This window comes from Aythya marila (genome assembly GCF_965140915.1).
Source record: "Aythya marila genome assembly, chromosome: 2".
NCBI lineage: Eukaryota > Metazoa > Chordata > Aves > Anseriformes > Anatidae > Aythya > Aythya marila.
The window spans coordinates 145888634-145914379 of NC_139043.1; the positions used below are offsets into that span (position 1 = coordinate 145888634).

General features: G+C 37.9%; 1 protein-coding gene across 3 annotated transcripts in view; it reads right to left on the reverse strand.

The window, feature by feature from the left end:
- Window positions 1-1939: 1939 nt before the first annotated feature.
- Window positions 1940-25746, reverse strand: part of WASHC5 (WASH complex subunit 5) — a 28857-nt gene continuing 5050 nt past the window's right edge. For all 3 annotated transcript variants that reach the window (XM_082755030.1, XM_082755029.1, XM_082755028.1), the window contains exons 4-29: window positions 25557-25641; window positions 25185-25285; window positions 24080-24272; window positions 22360-22512; window positions 19328-19441; window positions 18056-18227; window positions 17079-17206; window positions 16272-16401; window positions 15043-15155; window positions 14421-14587; window positions 13725-13800; window positions 12890-13000; window positions 12635-12775; window positions 11063-11143; window positions 10302-10403; window positions 9485-9664; window positions 8630-8754; window positions 8139-8301; window positions 7316-7418; window positions 7154-7233; window positions 6018-6121; window positions 4972-5101; window positions 4788-4884; window positions 4233-4386; window positions 3878-3965; window positions 1940-2348 (exon numbers count right to left, since the gene is read on the reverse strand). In XM_082755030.1, coding sequence (XP_082611156.1) covers window positions 2292-2348; window positions 3878-3965; window positions 4233-4386; window positions 4788-4884; window positions 4972-5101; window positions 6018-6121; window positions 7154-7233; window positions 7316-7418; window positions 8139-8301; window positions 8630-8754; window positions 9485-9664; window positions 10302-10403; window positions 11063-11143; window positions 12635-12775; window positions 12890-13000; window positions 13725-13800; window positions 14421-14587; window positions 15043-15155; window positions 16272-16401; window positions 17079-17206; window positions 18056-18227; window positions 19328-19441; window positions 22360-22512; window positions 24080-24272; window positions 25185-25285; window positions 25557-25641 — 3148 coding nt within the window. In that variant the 3' untranslated portion in view covers window positions 1940-2291. The remainder of the gene's footprint in view (window positions 2349-3877; window positions 3966-4232; window positions 4387-4787; window positions 4885-4971; window positions 5102-6017; window positions 6122-7153; window positions 7234-7315; window positions 7419-8138; window positions 8302-8629; window positions 8755-9484; window positions 9665-10301; window positions 10404-11062; window positions 11144-12634; window positions 12776-12889; window positions 13001-13724; window positions 13801-14420; window positions 14588-15042; window positions 15156-16271; window positions 16402-17078; window positions 17207-18055; window positions 18228-19327; window positions 19442-22359; window positions 22513-24079; window positions 24273-25184; window positions 25286-25556; window positions 25642-25746) is intronic.

Genomic DNA, 25746 nt, shown 5'->3' on the forward strand with positions numbered 1-25746 from the left:
ACCGGGACAGGCTGGAGAAATGGGCCAACAGTAACTTTATGGGGTTCAGCAAAGAGAAGTGTGAACACACCGGAGCGAGCTGAGTATGAGCACAGCGTTACCTGTCCTTGGCTTGCTGGCACTGCACAAAACCATCCGGCCCCAGCTGCACCCTGCTGCCAGGTGCTCGCATTTCTGTGGGTCTTTTTGTGAGGGCTTCCTTGTCAGGGGGCAGCGCATCAGTGGGTAGGTGTCAGGAGCCCAGGCGGGGGGCGCAGCTTCCTTCCCTTCATCGTTCTGCCTCAGGCTCCAACAAGCCACATCTTCTCCTGAACCTAGGACATGCAGCTGAAAAGGTTTGTGAGGCTGCTTGAGACCCAGCACAAGAATGATGGCAAGCCTGGCTTGTTCAAAAGCTCATTTCATCTTTCCCCCATACTGACTGGTTCCTTTTTCTCACTGCTTTACACAGGGACCCTAAACTCTGTGCTGGACAGGATAAACCAGCACCACTACCCCAGCAATCCTACACAACACTGTACATCGACCTTTTTTGGGGCTCAGTTATAAATCATGTTTGTTTTTTTTTTGGGGGGGGGGGGTTGATCTGATAGCAGATTCAGCCATACTCCATCAGGAATTTGATGATGCCTGAATTGTTTTATATCCTCGTATTGTTTTTATCCTTGTATGAATTTCCCAAGCATGTTCTTACATGCTGTCCACAGCACTGCTCAGTGCCTCCCTGCCATCCTGCCTGCAGGCTCTTAGCAGGGTGCCACCGGTGTAAGGGGGCAGGTGACACCCCGGGGACAGGCAGCGCTCCTCCAGGTGCTGAGACAATCCTGTGTGGGGCTGTGTGGGTACCCCTGAGGCAGCACCATGCCCCCCCAGCCAGCCGGTGGTGTTTTAAGGCTTTAGGCACGGAGGGGAGGTCACCACAAGGGTTGCAGCCACGTTTTTTTCCCTGCCATGAGCTCCAGGTCTGAGCTGATCAGGTGCCAGCGCAAGATTTCCCCCCAGTGGCATAAAAAATATTTTGTGCAGACAGATCGTGCTCTGTGGTATGTTCAGGCACTCTCATAGTCCATGCTTGATCTGAGAAACAGCGCAAAATTACAAGAACTTCATGATCTTCTTGCCCCTTATTAATTCATTTAGCATTCATCTGTCTATGCTGGGGGTGACAGGATGGATGCTTCATGAACTAAGGTTATTCCTGCCCTGGTAGCCAGGAGGGCCATAACCCATTATTTATTGTACCAAATCCAATGCAGAACAAGTGGAAGGTGTGGGTGGCAGCTGCCCTGGACAGCCCCCTTCACCTGTCTTGGTGGAGGTGGACAAGACAACCCGTTGTTTCCAGGAAGAAAAGCCAGGGTATGCAGGAGCAGCTGAAGAGGATGCATCCTCACTGGAGGCAGGGGGTGACACAGATAGGACCTGGGGCTTTGCCCTTTCTCCTCTATGCTTGCTTTCTCACACAGACTCCACAAACTGTGAGTTCGTTTGCCATCTATCTGCTCCCTAGGCATTCCTGTCTGCATTAGTGTCAGAAACATCCTTCTGCTGCCTTTCCTTCTGCTGTTGCATTTGAAGTGCTTCAGAAAAAAAAAAAAGAAAAAAGTCAAGACTCAGCCTGATAATGACCAAGCTGTCCCCTGGCAGGGTAACACCTCCCCTTGGCTTTCCCACAGCAGCCCCCAGTGAGGAAGTTATGCAGGAAGTTATGCTGGGTGCAAGAGTTTCCACACCAGCACTGAGAGTTACACGAGCTTGCTTCTACCCTTAGTCATGCTACAGTTGCATGGAAAGAAATTTTTGTGCCTTTAAATAGTACAGCACAAAACAGAAAATTATTTTTTGTAGCACAGAGACAGACACCAAACATATTTTCTCTTTTTCTCACTAACAGTCCTTTGGACACGAAACCCAACACTTGGGATTCAGGAGTCCTGGCAAAGAATCTGATACCTTTATTTCCAGTTTCATTGCTCGTTTGTGATACAAAAATCCAACTTCCACAAATAGTTATTCAGAACAAAAAACTAAATGATTTATACGTAAACAATTACATACAGCATTTATAATGTGCAGTACAAAATGTACACAGTTTGGATGAGATATGGTTTGCATTTCATGCCAAGATTCAAACAAGTGTTAATGATATAGACTTGTGCTGATGGTTATATTTTGTAGTGACAGTTGCAGGTATTGCCTCAAAGCACAGAAAAGATACAGTTCTGAAAAGCTTGGCCCATCCTCAATTCCTTGTTTTGGGCTTGGGGAAGAGCCTTGGTCTTTCTCCATTTTCACAGAACAGTTCTGAACTCATCAAAAATGAAGCTAGGCACATGTGCTTCAACAACCTAGAGTAAAAAGGAAGTCAGTCAGATATTTTCTTCATTATTAATCTGTATGCTCTGCTCACCAATTAATACAGAATATCTAATCTATTAATCAAGCATGCAATACTATCGACCTGAACAAGGCAGGAACACGGTATCAGACATGTGAAGCTAGCTCAGGGCTGGAAAAAGTTGTTGGGACCAGAGCTACTGTGCGAGATTGGAAGAACACTGACACCCTCTCCGCTGTTTCTTCACATAGCACCAGGCTGAAGTGGAAGCTGGCACAAGTACCAGACACATCAGCTGAAAGACCGACATGAGGACTTCCTGCCAGAACAAGGGTGAAGCTGGAAAAATCTCTTTTAGTCCTAAGTATTATCTAAGAAATATAAAATAGCTCATTCATGAATCATCTTTTCTTAACTGAGGCACAGACAATAGCAAAGAGGATTATGACTTATTTTTAATACCATGTATAAATATTATCTTCAAAAGGAGTTAAGTCACATTTAATCCTAAAAGAAAGTCTCTACAAGCACAATCTTCCAGAACTTCTTTGCACGTGAAATACAGAAGCTGCCTAGGAAGTCCTGCTTCTTTGGGAAGAAGGGAAGGAAAGGAACTCAAGGACTGGAGATTTACACTTCCTAAATAGCATTTAGCCCTGGATTTAGAATACTGATAAGCTTGTTATTATTTAATTCTGCAACTTCTCAGAACTTTTGTTGTAGCACTCCCTTTCCCAAAAGGCCCCCAGCAACAGACACAAAGATTAAATGGAAACAGGCTACTCTTGCATGCAAAACCGAAATCCATCTCGTATTTTCTATTCTTTCTGCATTTTCTAGAAAAATATTCTTTCCAATGACACTGAGATTAATATGAAAATAGTTACACAAAGTATACAAGTAACACAAGCTGTAAGTTGTACAGAGTATGAGAGTCTGTTTTGACCATTTTCTATGAGGTAACAGATTTTTCGTCCACATTTCAGTTTGGTAACCTTTTACAGATCATCTGAAAAGGGCAAATACTGCTTTTTGGACATACTTTGCAAGCCCATTATTTTGCATATTCATTTACAGGTGATGCCACATTCTTGAGTAGGCACACGTGATCAAACTGCTGGTATGCAGCTGCAGCATAAAGCAAGATTTAGCTCCTCTGGGGAGGACTCCAGACACAAAAGAATGTATACACATCTCTCTCGAAACAGAAACAGCACTAATTATCTAGAAGACCTGATTACAGTTGTTTGTTTTGTGCTTTTTTTTTTTGCATTTAAGAACATAAATGTAAGGAACAATGGGGGAAAATAATTTACAGTGAGTAGCAGTTAAATAGTCTGAAAATAATCCAGACAGATTCAAGCTAATACAGGAAAGTGTTGTATCACTGGCTTCCACAACAGTTAATGTCACATAAAGAAATGTCTCGTTATTTTAAATTCTCTTTCAGACACTGTCTTAGGATCTAGAGATATATTTAAGTCCAGAGGGGCCAGCACTCCCAATGCTGTCTACAGAAGACATGGAATTCTCTCTTACCTTTCTTGGTAATTTTGTGTAGCGAATGTAGTCTTCCAGGAACATGAGGGCAGCCACTACATCAGCAGGCATTTCTGGTATCTTCTGGCTAATATTAAGCAATCATGAAGACCACGGTCTTACTAGCTGGTCAGTTATTTGCATAGCATTACATTAAAATCCCAGTCTTCAAAAATGCTTATTCCACTAATTACTGTGTGGTTCAATTACAAGGAGACAAACATTTTAATCTTACACTTAAGTCAAATAATAATATTATTATGTCAAATATACTTTACTAGAAGAACACACTGAAAAAGCAGTAGTAAAAATACTGAAACCCTCTGCAGGTAAGTAGAAAGTGACACCTGGATACCTTGTGCACTGCTCCATCGTTGAACGAATAAACTGACCAATGAGAGTCAGAAATTGTTCTGTGTATCTTGAGTGAAACTGTTTCAACAAAGTAAGGAGTCCCAGCACTAGAGGAAGCCAGTCAATTTGATCAGCTGGCCGTTTGCACACCACTCCTGCAAAGGAAAAAGAAAAAAAAACCACAAACAACAGACAAAAACAACACATGTTTATAAAACAATATATGTTTGTGGCAGGGACAAATATATATATATTTTCATGAGGTTTTCTGCTGTGCCTCCCATTCTGCTTGCCCATAAATAGGAAACAAAAAACAATGTAGCAACTGTATTTCTTCCACAGCAAATGGCTTAATGATATTAACTACGGCATAGGATGGAATGAGAAAGGAAGAAGCTTGGATTCTGTTTCCAACCCCATTTTATTTTGCATTAATATTAAAATAAACCTGTCTGAACATGGTGGACTCAAGTCAAAAACCGAATGTCTTCAATGCAAGTGATTTCACATAGCTTTTCATCAGATTTACACAAACAATAAGCAACTTATACAATACCTAAATTTTTGTTGTACTGAAGTTTTGGAAACTGTGAAATCAGGAATAGGAAGTTGACAGTGGGAAAATATGGCAGACGTTTTGTTGTGATGTAGATCTGAGGGGAGAAAAAAAAAGCATGGTTTTTCCACATCTGTGAAAGCAAAAAAGCAAACTATATCAAGCACTTAAATGTAAGCCTGACCTTATTTAAAGGATTGTGAATGCCAGCTGCTTCCAGGTAAGCTGTGATTTCATACAGAAGAGTGTTGTCTTCTTTAGGGTAAGGCAGAGATGGATTCTGATAATGTGCTTCTATATCAGCCAGTATTGCTCTAAAAGGGAAATAAATTATTTCCATTAAATACTTATTTGAACTATCCACAAGTAAAGCTAATGTGATGCCACTTTCCGTATTAATATAAAAGCTTCTTGCACTCAAAACCTGTAAATGATCACTAGCAAGAGTGAACAACATTTTGTGAAATGTCTTCTTACAAAGATAATTTTTGCTTCAAAATAAGCTTTCATTGTTTTTATTTCTCATCCAAATATGAATTCAAGGCTAAGTAAAAGCAAATGCAGTTGAAAACCTGTGCTGTCCACTAATATGTTCATACAATTAGTAGCCGAGTTATTTATACTAGCAGAGTTACTACAATGACTCTGGTGTGTGGTCGACATGCTGAAGGGACTGGATGCTATCCAGAAGGACCTTGACAAGCTCAAGAAGCGGGCCCAACTGAACCTTGAAGTTCAACAAGGACAAGTGCAAGGTCCTGCATCTGAGTTGGGGCAATCTCAAGCATGAATACAGGCTGGGTGGGGAATAGATCGAGAGCAGCCCAGAGGAGAAGGACTTGGGGACGTTGGTGGATGAGAAATTCAATGTGAGCCAGCAATGTGTGCCTGCAGCCCAGAAAGCCAACTGTATCCGAGGTGCATCAAAAGAAGCATGGCCAGCAGGTCGAGGGAGGTGATTCACCCCCTCTACTCTGCTATCGTGAACTGTGTGAGCTTTAAGGTCCCTTCCGACCCAAGCCATTCTAGGATGATTCTACAATTCTATTCTATTTATTTTTAACCAGTTTTTGTTGGGTTCAAATTCAAATAACCATCAACAAGAACTGAAACCCAAGCAGACTCCATATTTTGCCATAATACAGATTTCACAGATCATTTATCTGACAACAACCTGAATAACCACATCACAGTAACACACACAGCTCTTTAGCACATTTTACTTCTTACTTATTGAGATTTTCCAGTGCAGCAGCCAAATGCTTGGAGTCAAACCTGCAGGAATAATTTAACTCATTGGTAATCTGCCGTCTTAAAATCTGCATCTGACCAACCTGTTTGTGCAAACAAACAAACAAAAGTGGTGTTACACTGAATGCAATGGGGGAAGAAGAAAGACAAATTAAGGAAAAACTTAAAGCAACAGTAATTAATATTTAAATAGATTATATAAAGCCCTAATTACAACTAACAGCCTTTGCAGGGCTGCCCAAAGTAGGGACATACACAGTGGTTGGAGCTACTCTCTCATTTCTGTAAGAGAGCACTGATTCAGACTGCCCAAATTCAGAACTGACAGACCCCACCTGCGCAAAAGGGGGGGCAAAGTCACATTGCTCAAGATTTTTATGCAGTTCGTGACAGCAAATACAGACAGTGTGAAGAGGGCACTGAAAAGGTACCAGAAACAAAAACCCAGTTACTTGCTTGTTTTTCACTGGGAAGTGAAGATTCTTTTCCCCACCTCTCCCTAGACCTTAGGGTCAGCAATGGCAGGGATTAAATGACAACAGGGGATCATGGAGAGGCTTATTCCTGTCAACTTTCTTCTCCTTCTGTGCCTGCCCCTTCCTCTTCTCTTCAATAGCATAAGCAAATATTCTCAGGGCCCTCTAAAATGGCTGCAAAGCATCATTACAAATGCAAGGCAAACAGACGTGTTAATGGCACAGTTTAAGTTTCTGGCATGTCAGACCACCCTCTGTGTGAAGGAGGCAAGCTCAGGACATGGCACTATTCAAAACTTTAGCCTTAGGAACACAAGAGTCCACATGGCACTGTCAGGTGTGTCAGAGCTCCTGGTATTGAGCACTGCCTCAGTCTTCCCAGATCAGAACTCTAATGCTGTACTCAGTTTTAGTGAATTACTGGATTTTACATATGGACTCCAGTGCTAAGCACCTTGTGGAGTTTAAGCTGTGCACATAGTTGAAGCTCAGGAGCTCTCAAAAATCCAGTCCTGCTTCATTTGCAATGTTACAGAATTCTATGTTAACATTACACAACACTGTAAAATAAGCAGACTGAAGTATATAACCAAAGTGCTTAGAACAGATTCCTTATATCACTGAATAACATGAGCCTACCTTCATTATGGAGTCCAAATATGCTGTCCAGATCTTCTGAGTTTTTGCAATTGCTGCAGAATAAACCTTGTTTGAGTTTGCTGAGAAAAGAAGAAGGGTGAGGCATAAATAAATGCAAATGTACTAAGACAACAGCTTTCTTCCATCCCAACCAGCACTTACCTATAATTCCTTTGAGAGGACTGACAGCATTCATAAGTGCTTTTAAGGTATCCTGTACTGTCCTGTCTCGTAATATATTTTTCTGAAACATGCTGAGGAAATTCTAAATAAAAGAAAGAAAAGTAAAATCCTCACACACGTATGCTATGCTTAATCTTGGTAGTACAACAGCCAAATTTTCAACAGCAGTCCTTTGTTGCTACAGAAGAAGCAAGGAAAGACTATTTCCAGAAATTAAGAGTTGACAAATATGTAGTTAACCGTTTTGCTTTTCTGACTTACACTAATCAGTGCTAGGACAATTAGCAGATTCACCTCCTCAATACACATACCCACTGTAGCCAATAATGTATTCAATTCGCAAGGAAAAACTGTCTTCATCATTTTTTTTAATTTTTATTTTAAATCTTTACCCAGACTAGATTTTTCAAAGAAAAAACAAAACACCTTGCTTGCACTCCTAGGTATTATGGAAAGGCATCATTGCATAGAATCGACACTTTATTCATATCACAGTAGACTCAAACAATCCAATTTTTCATTGATATCTAGACATAAAAAACAAAAGCTGACCTGAAGTTGTATACCTCTGAGAGGCATCGTCTAACACATAACCACTGCCTAGCTCAATTTACTCAAGAGCAACAAACCCAATAATTATATCTTCAACTCAGATTTTACCTTTGGGTTTGAAAGCACATTTTTCAAATGCTTTTGATTTGAATTTGCCATTTCAAAAGTTAATTGGATTTTTATTTCACTAGAAAAGTTACCAAGCAATAAAAGCAACATGATCTTGAGAAACTGAAGTTCAAAAGTTTACCTGCAGCTCCTTTACAATCATGAAACATAACAGCCTGTCTAAACCGTTGAGACCAAAGGTACCTAAAGTGTCTTGGATCTCTGAAAAGAGGCGACTATTGGTTACTTCCTGATGAGTTTTGATATCATACCAGGTGTTCATTTGGTCAATATAACACGTGATTCTAAGGAAAAATTAAACAAAGAAATAACGTATTTCAGAATAAGCTGCAGACGGTTTTTGTGATAAGAGTAATGAGTCATCTTGTTCTGGAAGACATTAGAAAGTCTCTCTGCAAGGGCTCATGCACAGTTTTGCTTTGTATACTCAAGTTGGAATTTTCTAAGCTAACATTTAAAATATACAGGGCAGATTGGGTAAGTTTGGTTTTAGATAAAGATGATGATATGGCAGTTGAAGGAAAGCTATTATATAGTTCATTTGCATATAGTGGTAGTGGTCCAATTCAATGCATGGAGCTAGTAATATGGCTTGTGATGTACAGTACTTACTTTGGGTCTGTGATCCTCAGGATTTCTCTACAGAGCCGACCAATAAATGTTACAGACTCATCTACAGGGGTGAATTTTGGTATAGGAATATGAGTAGATTGGTATATGCTTTGCCAGTCTTGAATCTGAAAAATAAGTTTGAGTTTTTGCAGCGTTAACATTGCACATTTTTAATCTGCCCTATGAATTCTATTGATTTTGTTTAAGTTAAAGGAGTATAGTGTAAAACAATATAGTAATTATACAATGCAGGGTACTAAAACCAACCAACCAACCAAAAACAACAAAAGAAAAACCATAAAAAAGCAGAGAACAGGTCTTAGGACAAAGGCAAGGAAAACCTAAGTGTGGAGGTTGAGAGAACTACCTCCACTCCTGCTCAGAATTCCATCTGGTCCTTTCTGCAGGAAAACTGTCTACCATTTTGTTTCCCAAATGTAAATGTATTCCTTCCACTGCTTGGGAAATATCACAAAAGAGCTGGTAACTACTGCAGTCTTCCTAAGCCTGCACACAGATAGCTAACCATAGATATAGAGAAGACTACTGGGATTCATTAGTTATTTTCTATTTTCTTTGAGAAAGAGAAGAAAGATATTGCTCACTGGCAAAAGACACTAAAATATTCTGGTTGGGGTTCTTTGCTCTTATGTACAACCAATGCAGGGGGGATGCTGAAATCGTTCAGAAAAAGCTGAGGCCAGATGTTCTTCAGAGCTGAGGCCAGATTTAGTTGAAGACACAACTCTATGGACCGTGCATGATTCATTACATGTTCCATCACTCACAAGCATGAACGTCCCAACATAAAAGCATTTATCATCTTTTTTGTTCATTTTTGGTTTTGACCAGCACCTTTGTTCTTAAGAAGTTATTGCACTCTTGTTCCACATTGTAGTTGATAATACGAGACACTTCCTCTTGCCAAATTTTTAAACCATATATGTTGACATAATCCTGGATATATTCAAATGATCGATGGAATCCATCCATTGTTGCTGCCATATCTTTCAATTTAGGCATCAGTTCGCTTGGCTACAGAGGGGAAGAAAGAAAAAGAAAAACAGAACTGTGAGCAGGCAGAATACAAGCTAAATGTATAGGCTTCTAAATGCCTTTTTACACAACAATCTCTCCAGGATTTCACTATATTCCTTACAGAACTGAAAAAAAACACTGGGAGATGCATTACAGGTTGTTTAATATCTTAAGTGATTCTTCTTGTAAAATATTTTTTTCTTCCTGTTTCTAATTTTTTTTCTAGGCTTCAATAATACTATTGATTGATCTGGGACAGAGGCTTAACAATCTGGACAGAAATAAAACAAAGAGTCGTAATCCTTATTCTACTTTTTCTTTTTGTTTTTAACCTGACTTGTATAGATTATCACGTGTTGCCATGAATCATCACAAAGACAACTGTGAACTCAGCATTCACAGGACACTTGGAACAGAATACAAATAGGTTTTTGAATTCTGTGCACTCTTACCAGTTTATAAACTCATTGCAACATCAAATAAGATTGAGAATAACCTTTAAGAAAATGTATTTTACACAAAGGAAACCTGTACAGAAAATTAAGTATTATTTTCTAGAAAGTAGTACAATAAAAGAAGCGTCAGCAAAACTGAGATACATAAAAAAATCAAAACAAATCAAGCTGTTACACACCTTGGCTCTAGGATTAAAGATGAGTCCCTTGTGAAGAGCAAGAGCTACCCGTTTTACTAGCTCCTTCCTTATTCCATCTTCTAGTAACTGTTTTGGGTCCACCTAAGTAGAAGAAATATTTTTTTTTCCTGAAAATTGGAAGTGTATCAAAAATATGAAAAGATTTCAGGTTTACCAAGAAGTACGTTAAATACTTATTTTCTGATAGGAAAGCAATGCTAACACATCCACTCTCCCACCAGTTACTTGTCCAGAAGATTAATATTTATATACTTCTACTAGATAATAAATCATTCCTTTAAGTTGAATGGCAAAGGTCTGTTCCCATATTCAAGCTTTGATAACGATCCATTAAGAATGTTGTACAACTATAAAAAGCCAGAATACATTAAGAAGTATATATTGCTTCAAGAATGCTTGCTTCCGAAGTCCTGAAATAGGAATCTTAATGTAGGTAGAGCAGCCTTTGCCAGTGGAAGAAACAGCTCTTCAGAAACGCTTGCAGTCATTTTTCTAATAGGAAAAAAAATGTGTCAATTAAGGTTGAGGAACCTATGCACAATGAGAACTGTGGGTTCTTAATGACCTTAAACAACACAGTTCATACCTAGATGCCATATCAGGCATCCCTGTTTGAAAACTAGTCTGCAAGCTCATTTTTTTCTTGTCTTTTTGTCTTCTGGGTCTTGCTTATTGTGCTGAAATAGCTGTGCTTAAGTGCTAATTGCCACCAAATGACTACTGAAATAATGGAACGTTACCTTGATGATACCAACTAAAGTAGTTTTCATCATGAGGATACCTTCAGTGAAAATTGAAATTGCGTGGGTTAGCTTGGCAACCTTTAATAGAAAAAGAGGATACAATTTATTCAAGTGATTCAACAGATTCAGATAATCAAGCTAGAAAGATAAACATCTTCTCCAGTGGTAGTTTCCTGTCGCAGAATAATGCACTGATGTACTTTCAATTTCACATCTTGTTCTAAGCTTACTTATATAGTACACTAATAATCTATCTTCTGATTAGATCGATACAGATATGTTACCAGCAGGAAAGAATAGTATTTCCCAGCAGCTTTATAAAGATGAGAGAAAAGACCGGGCTGGCTATATCACATGAGTACAAAACATCATAGATAAAACTATGTACACATTAGTAAGCACATTAGTAGCTTTGAGCAGGCAAGGGGCACGGCTTGAAGTAGTTATTCTGCAACAAAGCCTGCTGCCAGCAAAGAGACCACTTCACCCTTTCCACTGACAAAATACAGAAGCACATTCACTTAGTATTAAATTATTAGGTAGGAATCCTTTTGCTCAGAGTTCAGACAAGCCAGTCTTTTGCCTTTAAGACGTTTACTATAGAGAATAGAAACAACACAGTTCAGACTTACAGTTCCACAGAAATCACAAGTAAGAAGTCACCCTTCTCCTTCCTCAAAATTAAAGGAATGTTACTGAATACTGCCTCCTCCTCTATCCTTGCCCCCCACTCACTCCCAAATAAGCTATCTTTACAGAGTTTAATGGGAAAGCCTAAGCTAGTATTCAGGTTTGAATGTCAGCTTCGTTAGAGATCTCAACCTGGTTGTTTAAAACTCATAACACTTTCACAAAAACTGGTGAAAAAAAGATGGCGTCCTTACTGGTATTTGGGGAACTAAAATATTTAGGGGAAAAAGTTTATTTGAGGGGAAAAAATTACAGGTTTACTCATTTTTTTTTGCTCCTCAATCTTCTGTGAAATATAAAACCATTTTTTTTTTTTTTTTTTTTTTTTTTTTTATGTTTACTCACTCTTCCAAACCAGTAACAGTGCAGAAGTCAGAAACTTCACACAGACAGAAATTTCAACAAGCAATACCAGCTTCTTCACCTGATCAAATCAACGTGTCCCCATCCTTCCTTCACATTTGAAGACAACAAAAGGCTTAACCCGGCTGGTTTATTCAGTTTTTAACTTTTTCCTTCTCCCAGAACAAGCATTCCAAATATGATGGCTTAATTTCAGACTTGGGTTTTTAGTGTCACTCCCACCACCACATAAATAAATCCAAAATCTCTATACTCATTTACAAATATATTTACTTTTCCTCTCCTTTTCTGCATGATCAAAAGTTGGACTTTTACAAACAAAAGAGGAGGTACTTATCTATCTTCAGGAAAACTAAGGTATTATTGTAACAGGAGTCAGTTTTAATTTTTACTCAGTCAACAAACCCACCTTCACTGTTAAAGTGCTAACTCTGTGGAGCTGAACCTATTTAAACTTAGGCTGAAGGCGGCTACCCTTAAGACATGCTTTTTAAGAATTCCCTATTTTAACTGCACCTCGTATCGTGGTCCGAGCTGAGCATAATCTCGTAGCTTATCCTTATCAAGGCGAGTAGGCACTTCAATAATATCGTGAGTCTGAAGCTTTATAATTTTGAGAAGAGAAGTAAACATGCTTTCTGGAATTATCTGTAGAACCTTTGTAAAAAGAGAGACGAGACAAACACAGTCAGAACATTCTCCAAATAAAAAATCATCAACTGAGGAAAGGTAATTATGGAATAAGACAATTATGTCTCTTCAAATACCTACCTTTCTTACATAGGAAACCAACTCGCCAGAATAATACTGTGATACACTGAGAAGATCAGGACTGTTGGCTTGATTGATACGAAGAAGTGGCAGGTCAAGAGCAGAAGCAAGCTAGAAACAAAGTTAACATTTTAACTTCACCTTTGCTTTCCTAATATAAATTAAATGCCTAAATTTTCTTCCTCAGGCTCTTAAACTATACCTTGAAGTACTACATTCTTCCTAAACAGCAGTGTTACAACATCAGATTTGCCAATAAAAAAAGTAAAATATATACTTTTTTTTGCTAAAATATCAGAAAAGTTCAGCAGTCTATAGTGCTACATTCCCTGCATTCATTTTCCCTAATCTTACCAGTTATGTGAGGTATCTTCTTTCTGTAATTTTACCCTTCCCTCCCCATGCTACTTCCTATTCATGTTTCTACGGAAAATATTTTCATCTGATGCCAAATCTTCACCATGACAGAAAAAGGGCATAGCCATCCTATCTTTTGTAATTCCTTCAGTCTCTCCTGATACATATGCAGAGAATTCACCCTTTGGATATGATATCTCCAGTAAGTAACTGTAATGAGTAGAGCCTGGATGATGAGACTAATTTGTCTAATGGTGGCAATGTCACTGGTTGTATAGACAAACATACATAACTGGATTTTATTTTCTTTAAAACTAACCTTGAGTTAATGTAATAATTTAATTCTAAAATAGCTGGATATAGAAGATGTTGGTAAAAGAAAGACTTTAATCACTTGTGACTTCACAGCCTCAAGGTCTATTTAACAAATGCTCTGGTTTACAAGTGTTAAAGTACCTTCATTTTCTTTCATGCTTACCTTTAGAAAAGTAGCTCTGAGTTTAGTTACCATAGACGGACTGACTCTTATGCTTTCCTGCATAATAGATGTAAAGCTGGGGTAAGAAACAAAGAAAACGAATCAGCTCTTTCCCCTGAAACTTATTGTCAGCTCTTAATTCATATGTCACTAGCAGCAGCGTGACCCAGAAATGGCACAGGAGGTATGTGAAACTTTACTAAAGGAGAATTTCGGTCTGAAGAGACTGACTAGAAAAACTCTATGATAAAGGGGAAAATGGGGCAAAAGAAGAAGGCATCAGTAGCAGCCAAACTAACGGAGTAGCAGCTTAGCAAAATCACACCTTGGAAAAGAAGTTCTGTAACATTTTTGTCTGTTTTTGGTTGAAAGAAGCACTCTGGTATCTTGGAGAACACTTAACTATACTGAAGGGTGGAGATAGAAACTTAATTAATTGTTTTAGTTGGAACAGGGTAGAAACTAAAAAGTTATGGTATTACTTAGCCTGCAGCTAACAACATGCCAAGAATGGCTGTTAATTCTTATTCAAGTTGGTTAGAGCAAAATATTCTCAACAACTCATAGAATACTTCCAGTTGGAAGTGTCCTACAAAGGTTATCAAGTCCAACAGTGTTATAAAAAACATTTACTCATGTTATTTCCTAAATGTTTCACTAACAATGACTTAGAAGAAAGACCTCGTGCTAGGATACCTGTCAATTAATTGCCACGCGTAAGAAAGATCACCAACTATCTGCATGGTGATCAAGACCTCTTCTTTAATGTTGATAGTTCGGATCATCTGATGAAGAAATCTGCGGGTGTCAGCCAGAAACTGGCAAACTTGCAGATTATTTTCCAGCTGGTGAAACTCTTGGACCTGTGTTTAAAAACAAAACCAAAAAAAAATTCCCCTTTTTGTCCTTTCATCTTTAAAGACAACAACATTAATAAAATCAATAAACTGATCTCTCTCTTCAGGACTATGATACAGTAAAACACTTAACAAATCCTGGCCTACTATTTTTATTCTGCTTTCCAAATTATCCTCTCTAGCTTCAAATGAATTTATTTTCAGAATTTTTAATAAAATAGTATGTAATGTTGACAAAAAATGTTTACTATTGAACTCATTTCTCTGGAAAATCTTACTAATCATCAGTTGTATGTGGCATGGTTTTTCATACAGTATTCCTTATTTTACAATGATGAGGTCTACAGGCAAGTCCTGATGACTGTATATGCAAGACTGTGAGGATCCACAGATTTAACCTATTGTTAAAATGAAGATTTGTCTTGTAATTCATCACTTGTCTCAAGATTTCTTTGCCATACCTCTTCCAATGCCTGTATGAGCTGCACAGTTTTTCTGCCTGCTGCAGTGGAATCATCGTAGTTGAGAGACATGATTTGCTTGGAGATTTCTCTGAACCATGCCTGAAGATTTTCTATGTAAGAACAAGAAAAATTTTATTAAATCTTTGCAAGTGCAGTAAACCATAAAGACACCAGGAATGTGCTAGACAATAAGAAGAACAAAAATATTCAACACTATACATACAGGGCATTATTTACAATGTTTTCATTTTACTTCTACGATTCTAGCCTTTCCAGACACAGACTCTTAAAGGAGCAAATGCTTAGGTAAGTGTCACACAGAACATTAAAAAAAACAATTACCAAAACAAATTGGCACAATAAAACCTATACAAAGAAGATAAAGCCTTTTAAATTATGAATTTGTGTTTTATAAATGGTTTTACAACGGTAATTGTGTTGGCAGCTGCAATTTCTGTGTTTTAGCTAGAAGTTTGCTGACATCAAGATGATAGAGAGAAAGAATTCAGTAAGGTAATTCTGCTTTTATATGGAAGAAAGTGATAAAATTGTCTTCATTCTAAATTTAGTTCCACAATAGCTATCATTAATACTGCCCTTACACTGACATGCGGTGTTTGTGATCAAATGAGACAGTGATCTAAAATTCTCATTCTTACATCAACTGAGGGAAAAAAAAAAAAAAAAAGGTTTCAAAAAACAGAGCAAGAAATTTGGAAATACAAATTCATGCTTTTAAGTCATTTCATTGGAGAATCTCAAAGATTCGGTGCAGAATAGAAGTAAACGAAGCTTTGAAAAAAATGCTGATAGAACAAATGCAGTTCATAACCAGGAAAAGAATGAAAGGAGACCTTAAAGCAACCCCATATTTAACAGATATGATTTTCCCACTCCTTTGAATATAGAACACAGTAACACCGACTCTGTAACTCTGTTACACATGGAAAAGTGAAATGGCATTTTGTTACCTTACCTAACATCTCTACACAAAGCAGTAAGAGAAAAATAATTTAAAATATAGCCATCTAAATATTAGGAATCTAAACACGGCTCACATATAGAACATATGGAAGACAGCCTGTAAGAAATGTCTGTGGCAGCTGAAGGACATGAATTTTTTTTATTATCATCAGTATTAGCCTCATGAATTTTCTTTCAGTATTCATTTAGAAGTAAAAAAAGAAAATTATTTTTTTCCCATCAGTTTAATTTTTATTAATTACCATTTTTCTCTACTCTTGTAAGAGGTTTAACTCCTGAGAAGACATCAGCAAGTTCAGTCATCCTTTCAGATCCCTCTTTTTTATAGTTCTCCCATTTTGTTTGTTTTTCTGACAGCATCTGTTTGAACATCTATTGAAAACAAAGCATTTGGTAAATGAAACTGTCAAGAAGGCAAACTACAATAAATGAAATGAAATACCGAAAACAGATGGAACTGACTTACAGGGAGTACTAAATAACTTCAAGACCTCACCAGAACATGAAATACAAAATTTAAAGCATTGAGAAATACAGCCAGTGGGATGTACATATGATGATATAAATTAACTGAATTTAAAAATATATATATGACAGATATTGTTGGCATTTAGACAGGTATAGAAATATCCAGTAACTTTTTTAGCTTAGAGATGCTAGAAGACTGATCTAATTTTGAGTTAGACTTTGCATAGTCATCTCAGCCTATACACAGAAACTCAATTAAAAGAGAATGTAATTGAAGTTAAGCATGCTTGTATGTATTTTACCAGATTAGTAGCACAGAATTAATTAGGAGTGTTTTTACAGACGGCATAAATTTATATATAGATATAAGAGTTTTCCTAGCAGCTTATCCTCAACATACAAGGGCTTTCTTTTTTGTTTTAAAGAAAGCCTGGAAAAGGGAAGTATGGGAGGATAAAAAGTTGTGCAGCATTTTCAACAGATTTGAGGGTGCTGATTATCATGATATTCAGGCAAAATCAAGTCTTCATCTCTGCTCTGCTGTTCAAGATAAAACACTGAAGAAAGCAGCAGCATGTTACCTCTTTCAAAATGAATTCAAATTGAGCTGTATCCAGAAGAAGCTGGAAAAGGATCCTGGGATTGTACCTCGAGTCTGTTAGAATTTGATCCTTTATCTGGCGGAGTCGTTTATTATTCGGATCGCAAGCTGAAAATGGAAGGACAACATTTCTCCACTGTTACGGAATTTGACCAAGCATTTAAATCTTCGTAAATAGACTCTTTAATAGGTTAATAGCAAAAACATTTTGTTCTGATATGTCAGTCCCCACTTGTTCTTCATTTACATGGGTATCACTGCCCTTCCTTAGAAGAGGGAATAATTAAGGTTTCTGGGGTGCTTAAGCTTCATTAAAATTCTTCTGCGAGCTTCTGCAAACTAAGCGTGAATTTAGTACTCCTGTCTGAGAAGCCCAGAGATCAGCATTTCTGAGACTGTTACAGAGAACATGTGGAGGTACAACAGAAGATCTCACATACCAAGAAGTCACAAAGACAGCACAGGCATTCAACCAAGGCTATGCCTAAGCAAGTAAGTTCGCAGATCCAAACTCATGTCAGAGACATTATTCAACAGTTATCAGAATAAAAACTGTGCTTTCAAATAACTACTAAGATATTAAAAAGCTGGCTATGGCTTTCATTTTAGTGATACATACAATTCTCACAATGATGCTTCAAGTGATAAGGCACAAGAAGATAACACTCCCAGACTTTTTCTGCAGAATATTATTCAACAGGATCATGACTTCTCAAAGGTTGTTTTTATACCTGTACATGGTTTGCAAGATTTAAGGAAATGTATGCGTGTACATTTCAGCCAAAGATTTTAGGAGACTGTTAACAAAAGAAGAGATCAACAAAACACTGAAAACAGTAAATTAAATTCTGCTGACTTCAACAGTAGCACACAGTGAACTTCTCTCAGGACCTAAGATGAAGCACCAGTAGAGCAGGACCAACAACTCTGGAATAAAAATCTGGCACGAAGTCTTACCTGTGTCTGCAGTGTGAAGCATCAACCAGCGAATTGTCACGTTGCAGTCTCGTAGGCAATTCAGCAGCTTGGGAATATTGTCCAGCACCAGCTCTTCCCTTAGACAGCCCTCTTTGAGGAACTGCTGCACCTGAGTGTGCACCCGCTCAGTGACTGCAGCGTACCTGCTTGCCTTAGAATACACAATGCTTGCGTCAGTACGATCCTTGCCTCAAAAGGAATGCTTCATGTAAAATACAGCTGGGGCTTCTAAAAATTTAAGTGGTATCAGATCAGGAAAGTGATATAAAAAAATCACTATCATTTCTAGTAGGCAACATCATCAACTGCAGCTATGTGACAATGAATGCAAAGTGTATTTCAGGATCTTTGCTCTACAAAGGAATGCTTCAAAAATGCAGATTTGTGAACTTCCTATATATTCACTTACATACTTGCTAGAAATCATTCCTAAACATGGTGATAAGAAAGAAAAGAAAATCTATGTGAGAATGGGATATACTTGTCATGAATTAAGTGCCAGTTCTACTTAGCAAACTCTTTCCCTGAAGACTAACAAGAAATGTCCGCTCATATTCCCTATGTTTAGAAGACAACGTATAACATGGTTCTTCTCATCAGACACTTCTGCGTGGTGTTCTTTTCTGAACACTTTGTTCAAACCCTAAGGAGGCATTTAAACAATCATAAATCCAGCAAAATCCCCCAATTATTGTCTGGTTTTACAAACAGGCCAGTATTATTCACTGTTTTTTAGGCACAGAAAAATAATTTCACATAAAAACCCAGCAACTACATTGCAACGTTAAGGTATCATTCTTTTAAATCAGGTGGGTTTTCCAGATTATTGTTTGAGGCACAATGCACAACTATTTGGCTGAGTACCACGTTATCAAAATGAATGTATAACTTCTAAAATTTTTACCTATGGAAGACCAAACACCATAGTCAGCTTAAGATATGCCATACTGAACAAGATGGTGTTGAGCGCCAGCATCTATTTTGTCAAGTTGTGACCCAGGAACTTTTAGGGAAAAGGGAATCTTCTAGCCTCTTTTTCCACAAGAGGAAGGGAAACAAGCAATGATGGGCATACAAGATTTTGAGATCTTGAAGTATTTATAACTCAGTTTTATAAAAAAGTTACATTCTCAAAGTATTGTACTAGTATACAATTCAAACAATTGTAGACAAGAGAAGAAAAATATAGATATTTGAGATAGCCACGCGGCCTGAAACCTTGCTAAAAATATTGAATGCTGTCTTACATACCTGCTCTTTGACATTTGAAATATCCAGAGTGTAGTTGAGGGCGGTTTTAGCAGCTTTGTAGGGCTCCCATGCTTCTGCTAGATTTACAGTGATTCCCATGTAAATACTGATAACCTAAGCAGAAAACAAGCAGCTGTGTTTACAATTTTATTTAGAAGACATGCTTTTCATTTAGCAACATGAGTAGGGAGTGATATGTTGCAGGTATGAATAGGAGATAACTGTATTTCGTTTTATGTCTTCCTACCCTGAAGCAAAGAATACAGATATCAAAAAATATAGTTAATTAGTTAATTGAAGCTTAGTTCAGAAAAACAAGCTGACAGCTTTTTCAGTCACTGTGTCTGATCCTCTGTCTCTCTTCCGCACTCCTGCCCAAGAATTTATGACTTCCTTTTCATTTCTGAATTTCCATGTTCCTGTGCACAAAACTGACAAAAGCAAGACTGACTGGGGAACTGACTATAACAGAAGAAAAAAAAAAACACAAAACACATCTAAATGAATCCTACTCTAAGAATGCCCAAAGTGCCAAACAGAAACGTAACGTGTCTTCCATTGCAAACACAAACAGAAGGAAGCTATGATTCCACACTGATTTTCAAGGAACAAAGAGGAACTGTTTTCAGACCCCCAGACCAAGTTTAAATGTGATTAAAAATTGAATTGTGGTCGGTGTTTGTAAGATGCATGATTAAAAATGGAAGTCTTGGGTGACTGACAGATGAAGAATATACAGAGCTTTGGCATTATCAGCTTCATCACACTATCGCTCTAACTGGAGCAAAAAATATTGGTCCATCCTGGAGTGATCACATCTAGGTCACTGTCAACCACTGACCTTTTTGTAAAATGTCAAAAAAGAAGCCTGAAGAGGTAAATGAGATGCTGGTCTGCTGATGAGAAGATCCTTCTAATACTGCTGAAATAAAGCTCAGTGTTTCTTGCCGTCAGTTCCTTAAAAGGCTACAGTTCCACTGCTAAGACTGATTTGAAACGCTTCTGTATGATACAGCTAACTCAGCCATATCTGATCACAAGACAGGCGTTGTATTGAAGTAACAGTCTGTACAATGAAGTCAAGTGAATAAAAATGCTGGCATACTCAAAAATTTGAGTTCTCATCCCTAATATAAGCTTAAAGTTTTCCAGGAAAAAAAAGGTGAAAAAAACCTGATGAGTTGTAATGAGCTTATATTAAAATAGGCAGCTACTGCAGTTTCTTCACTCCTTTTTTCACTGTTCTATTAATGGTACAGAGGAATAAAATTTAAAACCAATGGATACACATAAATTTCTATTTTTTTTGTGAAGTCTGATTCCCTTTGATATAAACTACCCGGAGACTATACTGTTACACGCCAGCCTACTTCAGTAGCATTTTTGTCCAGATTAGGGCTTCTGGTTGGAGATCCTAAATCTTAGCACTGAGACGCACAGAAATGCCCTTTGGATCACTGCATCTTACCAGTCTATAGAATTGCACAGTGACAGGCTTTGATTCTAAGTTATTTGGACAATGGCACGGAATGTGTCCTCAAACTAGTTTTCAAACAACATGTGTGCGTGGGCTATTTGTTGGAGAGCAGGACTGCCATCCAGAGAGGCCTCTACAAATCAGTAGAATTCACCAGCAAAACCAGAAGAAGTTCAATAATGTTAAACACAAAGTCCTGTGGCTGGGGACAAAGCCAAATTCTTGCAACAGCACAGTCTGGGAACTGCCTGCTTGCCTAAGAATTCTCTAGAAAAGGACATATGTGTCCTGGTGGACAAACTGCACAGGAATCAGACACACAGCCTTACGACAATGAAGACTCATCATACACTAGACTATGCCAGCCAGACTGTGGCCAGCAGATTGAGGGAAGTGACTATTCCCTTTAGTCAGACCTCGTGAGGTTCCATTTAGAGTAACGTGTCTATGTTTAGGCTCCTCGGTACAAGACAGACATGGACAAAGGGGAGTGAATCGAATGGAAGGCTACTAGGATGGGACTCACAATGGAAGTAGAGTCTGAGGGAGCTGGCTTTGCTTATGCTAGAGAAAAAAAAAAAAAAAAAAAGGCTAAGGGAACTGACAGCAGCCTTCCACTATCTAAAAGGAGTTTGGGGATACAACAGAACCAGGCTCATCTCAGAGGTGCACAGTGAAAAGTCAAGAGGTAACAGTCATGAGCTACAAGGGAAATTCCAGTTGGACAGATGGAAGAAATTCCTCACCATGAGTGATTAAACTAGCTACAGGAGCCCCGAGGCTTTAGAATCTTAATTTTAGATATGTTGAAAATTCTACTGGACGAGACAGGAGCAACCTGATTTAACTCTAAAGCCAGCCCTGCTTTAAGGAGGTTGGACTAGAAGAAGCCTAAATGCACCTTCCAGCTGATGTTTTTTTTTTTTAACGATTGACTTTACCTTTGTGGTATCAGAATGTAGTTGAGTTAAGCATTTGAGTTAAGCATCTTCAACCTTGAGAAGGCTGAGAGGGGATCTTATCAATGTTTACAAACCTTAAGTGTGGGAGACAGAGGGATTTGACCAACCTCTTTTCAGTGGTTTGTGGTGATAGGACAAGGAGCAATGTCCACAAAATGGAGCCCAAGAAGTTCCACACCAACATGCGAAAGAAATTCATGGTGAGGGTGATGGAGCACTGAGACAGGCTGCCCAGAGAGGTTGTGGAGTCTCCTTCTCTGGAGATATTCAAGGCCCATCTAGATGCCTACCTGGGCAGCCTGCTCTAGGGAACCTGCTTTGGCAGGGGCGTTGGACCCGATGTTCTCTTGAGGTTCTTTCCAACCCCTACAATTCTGTGATTTACAGTGATAATTCTTATTTTCAAAGGATAGCTTTCTGTGCTTACCCAGATTTGACTCAGACTGGTTCATTCTGAGCCAAGTAAAACTTCACCAGAAAATAATAAGATTCTTTTAGAACATTTTTTCTGCAATGCATGCTGTAAAAATTAAGCGTATTATTTCTGTAACATAAAATCCACAGAACAGCTTTAAAACAAAATTAATTTTTACCCAATTATCTGGAAAGTATTTGTCCACTATCTCTCTCATTTTTGCTTGCTGTGTGTGAAGAATAGAAGGGTCAAAGTACAGAATCACATAGAGCATAGCAGCCTGAGTAGCCAGGGCAGTGCTGCGGTGTTCTGGTAAAGGATATGCAGAAACCTAGGGAAAGGGAGCAAAATAAAACAAGAATATAATACGCAGCAACATAAACCACTTGCAAATATCATGAGGCACATTAGAAAGCAATACGCATATTATATAGTAATACATATTAGATAATAGTAACATATAGTAATATATGTTATAATATATATATCCTACAAGATATATATATGCTCTTTGTCTCATAGTAACCTATATATAATACATACATCATATATATACACATCATATAATATATATATGATAATTATTATATATCCTATATATATATAGGATATATGCATTATATATAGGCTACTATGACACAAAGAGCATGTGCATGTAAGTGGGACATGCTTATACATGCAGTGTATTTACCAGATATATTTTACAGGATATAAAAGTTGACTGTGTAGATATCTGCTAATTTAATAGGCTACCACAAGATAGTACTGTGCCGTACATGAATCAAAGAAGGGACGAACAAAAGAGCTTAAGATTATATGAAAGGAACAGAGCTAGAAATAAATATTACATAAGGACTGGGGATGCTGTAGTTCATTTCACATAAAAACAAAGATTAATTTAATAAAAGCAAGAGTAATTTAATAAAAGAGGCAATTAGAATGATCGTAATTTAATTATTCACGAATTCCGTCTATCAGCAAGACCAAAAAGATTCAAATTATCAATGATGATAATTTGAATTATCAAAAATGAAATTTCTGCAGTACAGTACCCAATGAGGCATTTTTCTCCTTTGAACATTAGTATGTCTGTCCACAGTCTGAAAGCATTTTCAGTAAGGTCCCTACTGTTATATTACTACTCCTACCTACAGACTTAAGCCTTTGCTCGTTTCTTCTATCTTTCATTAATCTTCAAACACTGTTTTTCTGGCATCTACATCCTGTTTCAGTCATCCAGAATTCACTAAATGTGTGCTAAAAGTTACAGATAAAAGGTTGTCCACGCTACAGACCAAATTCTGCTCAAAAGCAAATGTTTTTTTAAAGTTCTCTCAAAGGAGTCATATTAGAGGAGACAGACATTGTTCATACTTTGCTTCTTTTGTTTTGTTTTTCCCTTTATTAAATCAATTATCATAGTTAAGAACTGTGACATTAGGGTTTCTTTTTAATCAAGCTGTCTACTAAGGGATGATAAATCTCTTTGCTGTTATTTTAGTTAGTTACTACAATCTCTGAGGGGATTAGTTATTAGGAGTGACCAATCATTTAAGATTTAAAGACATTAAAGAAAAAGGGTGGGTTCTTTTTTGTTTGTTTGTTTGCTTCTTTTTTACTGTGAGGTTAGTCAAACACTGGAATGGATTTTCTAGAGAAGTTCTGCATTCTCCAACCTCTGCAGATATTCAAAGCCCAAGTGGACGTGGTCCCAGGCAATCTGCCAGAGTTGACCCTGCTTGAGCCAGGAGCTCAGACTACATGATTGCAAAAAGTCCTTTCCAACTTCCACAATTTGGTGATTATGTATTTTCTTCTGTGCTTCATTGTTGAGTAGCTTACTTGAGAAATCATCTGCTAGTCTTTTTAGATCTCTCTTTTATCTCACAGTAACTTACCTGATTATAAATATCGTCTGACCGCAGGCGGCCAATAACCATGCTGATGAATGTTTCGCTGATGGGTACCCTGCTGAAGTAGCTCTCAGGGTAGTTTGGAGGTCTTTTAGCTCCAGGTTGGCTCGAGTACCCAGTGCTTCGAAGCAATTTACAGATATCATCTAAGTTGGAATCAGCAGAGGATCGGGCTGCACTGTTTTACAGAAGGAAGGAACAAAAATTGAGCTCTATGACCTAGTTATTTCCTCCTTTCTCTTCCCTTGTAATCATGACCTTCCTCTAAGAAAGCGATCAGATATTAAGGTCTGGGATGTTTTTGGATGTTTATCCCATGAATACAGTTTTCACCATTATAGGAGGACACTGATACATATCCACACTGAAATCCCAGATAAACATACAAAGCACAAACAAAAAAATGAACTTTATTTAGGGACAGAAAAAAATAGCTTTATATTCAGAGGAATAGTTTTGTTCTGTTTCTTCCACCTGCCTTTTATGAATTCTGCTTGTTGCTCCATTTCTGCATTCAATGTAGTCAAAGCAGCACAGGCAAAGGATGCTCCCTTTCACTCTTTGAGAGGCTACCTGTCCTATAGCAAAGCTGTCAGTCTTCCTAGGAAATCCCATTTTATTTTGTTTTTCCTTTTATGAGCTCAGTTATCATAGTTAAGAACTGTGACATTAGTGTTTGACGTGCCACAAAAACCACAAGTTCCACTTGCCTAGCACTGTAACTACAAGAAGCCTGACTTGCATCTGCCATCTGGATAAAAATGACTTTTCACCAAGATTTGCTCACTTATCTATGACATCTTCACAGCTGACAATTGCAATGCTAAAGCTTTAGCTGAAAGCTTATTTGTCAGTGGACTTCAAATCTCTACTGTGATAACATGAAAAATCTGTTGCTGCAGTTTTACAGCCAGACCTGCAAAAACATGCAAGGAGCCCTACTGGTATTCATAGAGCTCTGCACAATTATCAGTCTATCTGTACGGTCAAACAGGTGCTGACATCATCTTAATTCAGTAACCCAGTGAACTGAGTATACCGTGTCACATTCTTTCAGCCTTGAGGGCTTCTGAACACCAATATACCTTACCTGTATCTGTAGTAGGAAACCAACATTCTTTCTCTGACTTCTCCTTCAATTTTCTGGTCAATGACCAGTAGCATGACTCCATACAGATAGAGTGCTTCACACTGTTCGGAAACAGAAAGAACAAAGGGAAGAAACTGCATCAACACAATGTTGTAGTAACATTAAAAGACAAGCAAGTGATGATAAACTAACAGAATGGCAACTATGTAGTCAACACACTGTCAAAAATGGTAGACTGAAGATTTTCGGTCTTTGTCTTCCTCAAAATAAGCCATAGCATTACTGTGCATTTGGTGAATTTTCATTTTTGTCTAGAGTGGCACAGAACTGTTTGGTACCTTGTTTAATATTACAAAATTATTGAATACTTACTAGAAGTTGTTTTCCATCTTCATTAAGGAGGACGGTTTCTAATGTTTGCTGAATGTAAATTCCTTCATTGAGGTCATCTAAGTATCTAGGAATCACAACAGAGAGAGTTGGTCATTGACTGCTTTGCTCTCAAATTATGTTTCTTCATAACTCAATTGACCAAAATCCTTTGAAAGTCAAGAGAGGCGTC